At 46.1% G+C, this 6,067-nt stretch overlaps 1 protein-coding gene across 1 annotated transcript; it reads right to left on the bottom strand.

Moving 5' to 3' along the window:
- Positions 1–677: 677 nt before the first annotated feature.
- COIL (coilin) lies at positions 678–6,061 on the bottom strand (the record flags this gene model as incomplete). Its single annotated transcript, XM_003211560.4, is given in 8 exon segments — positions 678–1,147; positions 1,576–1,664; positions 2,352–2,427; positions 3,030–3,077; positions 3,765–3,851; positions 4,624–5,785; positions 5,894–5,982; positions 5,984–6,061. Coding segments are annotated over 8 exon segments (1,719 nt in total), but the record flags the coding sequence as incomplete, so codon positions are not given.
- Between the last annotated feature and the right edge of the window lie 6 nt (positions 6,062–6,067).

Raw genomic sequence — 6,067 nt, 5'->3', positions numbered from 1 at the left:
CGCCCCAGCGGGATGCAGCCCGGCGGGCGCTGGTGCGGGCCGTAGCGGCGAAGTAGCTGCTTGTTACTGTTACTGACACTGCTGAGTGCGGGCAGAAACCACCCAAGGTGTTTCCTCTTCTGTTTTGTTTTTCTGGGGGCTTTGCTTTTTCCTCAAGCCCACACAATGAGTCAGGAGCAAAGCACGGGTTCGCGGCTGAGTAGGGAGCCCAAAGGGCAGCGGCCGCAGCCCGGGCCGCCCGCTCTGCTCGGGGCTCGGGAGAAGCGGGGCGGACGCGGGGCTGTCCGGCACAGCAGAGCTTTCCGCGGAACGGAGGCAGCTGAACCGCACCGTGCGGCTGCTCGGGCGTTTATTGCAGCCGGGTGCAGTTTTCTTGTTTTGTTCTGAGCAAAGGCAGCGCGGACACTTCAGCACTGAAAGGGCAGAAGGGTTTGGCTACGAAGGTTTTCAGAACCCCCTCAACACGCTGGGACACCATTTTGTCTGGGATTCATTTGTATTGCACTGGTTCTAGGCACAGTTCTGTCACCAACACCGTTTACCTTCCTCTCTAAATTACGGAAGCTTAAAATCCTTAAGCCTTTCTTGATATTTTCAGGTGAACCCTGTATAGAACTGTAAGGTCTGGGTGTTTGTGTCATGTCTGCAGTAAAGGAAGACTCATGAATGTCAATATATATTTTTTTCAATGGTGGTCTTTAATTATCCTTACAGCAAGCTCTGTCTAGGAGTTACACTGCTCTAGTGAAAACAGGACATAGCAGCAGAGCTACCAACACAGCACAAGGTCATATTTTATATTTTCTATCAAACCATTCCAGTTTTGCAGCTCACAGAAGTAGAATATAAAAACTAAGATTCTATTTTAAAAAAATCAAATCTATATTAAATCTATAATAAAGCATTCTCGTATTAACACAAAACCATATCTTAAGAAAACAGTGTTTATTTTAAAACCATTTATGAAAAATAACCACCAGTGCACCTGCTGCCCTCAGAACTGGAAGGCAGCTCCTCATGAAACGAATCCACGCAAGTATTTACATGTGTTCACATCTCAGACTGCTCCGTTTTCAATGCCTGATCCGTTAATTGGAGGCTCAACAATTAATCTGGGCTCAATCAGCGAATCCCAACTTTCAGTTATCTGGAAGCAAAATACAGACAATGTTAGCACATACAAGGTGTACAGACAGGTGCAATTTCTTCTGCATCTCACTTTGTTTGGATGTGAACAGCAGCACTACAGAACAAAGGTCACAGATCATTCCTCCAATTCAATGATCTTCATCAGCCTTGACTTGCTGATGTGCAGGTAGGAAAAGCAGAACCTCATGGATAACTGAGCCAGGAAGTTACACACACTGGTGACTTTCTAAGTCTAATTAATTGAAATAATACGCAAGAATTTATCATCTCATGATAATTCACATTCTTGTTAGAAAGGATTTTTTTTGCTTTCATTTACTTTAATGAAATGCACCACTATAAAAGGACAGGAACGAACAGTGTTGTAAAGCAGGGAAATGTGTCAGCAAAACCACTGGGCTGCCTTCAGAACAAGGCAGGCAGTACCTTTGTGTCCTGAGGAACAGCGTACTCGATCAGCTCAGCCCCATCTGCAGACTGATAAACCAGATCAAACTTCCCAGGCTCTTTAGCAACTTTTTAAAACAAAGCAAAAAAACAACTTAGTTAACTACAAACAAAAAGCAAAAGGTTTACATTTTTACCATAGTTGTAAAGCGAGGCAAGCATAGTTGGATGTATGGTATTTTTAATTTTGTTTGTTTGGTAAGATGTGGTTTTTTGTTTAGACTCCAAGCAACTGCAATAATTGAGGCTCCATTCCTTCAGGCAATCACCACAGTTGTAAGAATGTCACTCTGTACTTATCCTTTATCACAGCACAGTAACAGCACCTCACCTTCTCAGCCTTGTGGGATGAGCTCTCTCAGCATCTTTTGAATTGCAAACATATCAGCAGTGTTTAGAACTCTAACAAAATCTGATAACAATTGAATTCTACACACCAAAAGGTGGTTATCTAATAAAACCACGTGTCTGAGAACATTCATCAAAATATGCTGCCTAAATTTGAGAAAATGCTCTGATGATGACTCATTCCCACATGTATAAAGGTCAGGTGCCACACGCAGCCTTGCTGCCAGGTCACTGCATGGGCTTCTTCCACACCCAGTGGAAGACTTTTTAAGGAAAGAATGGGGACAGGAGAAGGAGGTTAAGAAAGAAGCTGAGGAGATTATATATGCTCCCAAGTGCCTCACACGGGCTGCTCCCCAGTGATGCACAAAGCAACAAGCATTTATTCAGTGTCGCAGGGTACGTACTTTGGCTTGCTGATGAGGAAAGGATCTCAAGCTCGATCTGTTTTTTATCAGCATTCCAACTGATTATTCTCCCCTCCTTCACAAGGGAACAAGAAAAGAATCAGATAGGATATACTTCAGCACTGGACAACTATTCCATGTTAAAACCACTGTGATACTCGATTACAGTTACAGGAAGTATGTGTTTGTTAATTTTTTCTCTCTGTATGTATATATTCAAAATTTGCAAACTATTACAATTAAGCAATCTGCAGTTTCTGGCATAGATAAACTCATGATCCTGTCACTGACCATGCAGTAGTTTAAATCATGACCTTTCTAGAAACCAAGTTATTTCAAGTAGGTGCTGAATTTCTTACACCAGAATCAGGAATTTGTCTTGACTTTCAAGAGCAATGCACTCAAATACAGCTACAGTTTTCTCCTTGAAGGCCTGCGTTTGTCATCTCTAAAACAATGATGATCATTAATACTCTAATACTCTTTGTTTTCTTTTTTAAGTAACTGCTACACTTTTCACATTTTCAATTAGTTTCAGGTTTTAGAGTTTTGATTTTACTGCTGCACCGGGAATAGCCTGCAGAGTGACATGAAAGATGGTATATAACCTCAAAACATTGAAGTCCTACCCCACATAATATTTTTTTCAGTGAATTAAGGAGGGAGAAAAAATAATACCTTATATGATGAAACTTCAGGACTATAGTTTTCATTTAGTTCCAAGCGCTGTTGAAAGAAACACAAATCAGTGTCAGCTTCTCCTGATCCTCTCCCCAGACACGGCTCCTTCAGCAATGGGAAGCACAGGAACCAAGGCACCCAGCTCCCAGATCCCAGTGCCTATCACAGTCTGCCAGGACTCACTGCTCTGAAGGATTCCTGTTCAGGTCAGGCTGTGAAAGGAGATCATGGAGAAGGATCCAGTCTCCTCAGCAGCAATTATTTCATTTTTCTTTACTTCTTTCAAAAAAATCATTTTATTTTGCAATGAAGTGTAGCTATTTGAATGGTAAATTTTGTAATAATACTGTAGAAACACTACAGAGAGAAATAAGAACATAGGGATGCTAACACCAAACAGTGGTGTTTTCTATTCTGTGAAAAAGTGTTAGGTTAAAAAGACAGCAAGAGAGGAGTGAATGCCTTCAGAGCTGCCTACAACGATTTGGACGGTTGGACATTCTGAACCACTCACTGAAGTTTAAAACAGATTTCTGACTAATGAACAAGCAAGTGAGATTAAAATAATTTATGGATTCCTAATTCTTGTACTTTCAAGGTAACAGTCCCAGATCCAATTCTAAAATACAAGCTTTTGGTTGGCAGGACTATGTATGGTTCCCTGCAAAACTTACAGGGCCCAAATGAAACAACACTGACCGACTGACGTTCAGAACTTCCAAAGATCTTTACCTTAAAGGCAATTCTTTCTCCCACTTGTGGTGGGGCAGCTAGAAGTGGTAGAACACTGTAGTCTCTCTTGGGGACATCCACAGCATTCTGCAAAACAAACAGCTGCTGATAAATTCACCGTCTGCAAAGAACTAAGAATAATACAGCCTGGCCACACGTGTGCTAGGTTACAAACAACTCCACAGAGATTTCTGAGTTTCCCAGGGAAGCACTCAGTGTAACCAAGTGTGTGAATCTCACCTGGGGGGGGGAAGAGTTTTTAATGGTATAAGCTAAAGAATTCAGAGCAGTGCCCAGTGAGGGGAGGTCGTGCCTTGAGGTGGGCATCTTTTGGGGTGGGGGTGTGCTTTGGTATTATAACGAGTGCATAATGAGCAAAGTTCACCCAACAGACAGCATTTTGTCTAAAAATGACAGACTGGCAGCCCAGGGTAGCACAAATACAGCTTAGTACCATCAAGTTCCCATCTCAGCATTGCAATTAGAGTCAGTAACATCAGTTCTCCAGATGTTGCCCAGGGAGCTGCAGTGGAACAGAACCTGGCTGTAGTCTCTGCTCCGCCCACAGTGCCATCTGCTGGCATATCAGCTGCACTCTGCTTTGCACCCCTGTGAACAATGCTGTGCCTTCATTTCCAAGTAGCCCACAGCAATTATTCCACCAATACAATCACTGAAGTATTGTTTCATAAACGCTTCTGCAGGATATATACTGAGAACATCAGATTTACTGTTTAGATCTATCAGCCTTTACCCTTCTTACCTTTTTCAGCTTTTCTGAATTACTCTCACGCTGTACTTTATTTGTACAGTTAAAGCTGTGAGAAAAAGCTGGTCAATAACTACAGAAGTCACTCACCTGGACAGGAACAGAAGTGTTCGTCACAGCTTCGTGTAACTGCCTCTGTTTCTGGCCTTCACTGCTGTAGCTATAGAAGAAGCCAGGGCTTTCTCCTCTGCCCCGGCCCCTCACCATCCCCCGGAACCCCCGGCCCCTCGGTCCTCTCCAGAAGTTCCCCTCTCCTGCTGCACGCCCTCTCCCACGCCCCGGCCCGGCAGCCGGCCCTTGGATTCCCGCTGGTAACTGTTTGGAACCATTTGTTGCTATGGAATTACTCAGTCCAGCATTGGCTGCAGGTTTTTTAATGACGAGTGTTTCCGAATCGGAACTGTCAGACTCGGAGGAGGAGCTCCTGGCTTTGGGAGCACCACTGGGCCCAGTCTGTGCTGCTGCTGCACTGTTGGGCAGCGCCTGCTTTGCAGTACTGCCTTGTGCTGCTGCTGCTCCTTCATCCTCAGAGCTTGAATCAGAATCTGAACTGGAAGACTGCGATTTCTTAGCATTTTTACTAACTGCAGTCTTACTGCAATGTTCAGCATTAGACATTTGATTACGAGCAACAGCAGTCACTGCAGTTTGTGCTTTGTCTCTGGGAAGCGCTGTTGCTGCAGGTCTGTGGGAAGATTTACTGTGCTTTACATTTGATTCACTGCTGTCACTGTCGGACGACGCGCTGGAGGACTCCGACGTTCCCACCCTCTGCTTCCGGGCCTCTGGTGTCAGATTTTTGGAGGTGCTCTTAGCAGCCATCAGAGTAGCACTGCCATCCACCCGCCCGTGGGCCGCCTTTGCTGCAAGGAGTGCTGCCCGCTGCCCGTCCTTCGCTCCGGCTGCCGGCTGCTCCTCCCCGTGTGCCTTCTGGAGCTTTGGGGGTCTGTCAGCGCTGCCCTTCTTCCCTTCGGAAGATCTGGGAACCATCCCACTGTTTTCTTCCCTTCTCTTTCTCTTCTTGGATTTTTTCCGAGTGTCGGAAACATCCCCAGCGGTGTCCTCCCTACCAGAGGAACACTCCGGGTTACATTTACTCTTTTTCTTTTCCTTTTGGTGTCTTTCTTCTCCGCTTCTGGACATCCCTTGCGCCTTCTGCCTTCGTTTGTGCCTTTTTCTGTCATCTTTCGGTGCGCAGAAGTCATCGTCTGCCTCTTCACACCCCTCCGCCGCGATTTCCTCCAGCGTAACTCTGCACAGACCCAAACAAACGGCGCTCAGCACCACCATCCATCCATCCATCCATCCATCCATCCATCCATCAACCCACCCCCCACCCACCCCGCCCGTCCCGCCGTACCGCAGCGCGTCGTTGTCCCGCACGAGGCGGGCGCTCTCGGTGGGCGGCAGCAGCGCTCCGTCCAAGAAGAGGCTGAGGCGGGCCCGGCGGGCTGAAGCCGAAACGGTGGCGGATGATGCTGAGCAGGTCGGTGACCAGGCGCGCCTGGCCGGGCTCCAGCAGCAACCAGCACAG

Source organism: Meleagris gallopavo, chromosome 20, assembly GCF_000146605.3.
Source record: "Meleagris gallopavo isolate NT-WF06-2002-E0010 breed Aviagen turkey brand Nicholas breeding stock chromosome 20, Turkey_5.1, whole genome shotgun sequence".
Lineage (NCBI taxonomy): Eukaryota > Metazoa > Chordata > Aves > Galliformes > Phasianidae > Meleagris > Meleagris gallopavo.
Note: the sequence above shows the minus strand (reverse complement) of the source record. Positions and strands in the feature narration are given on the sequence as shown.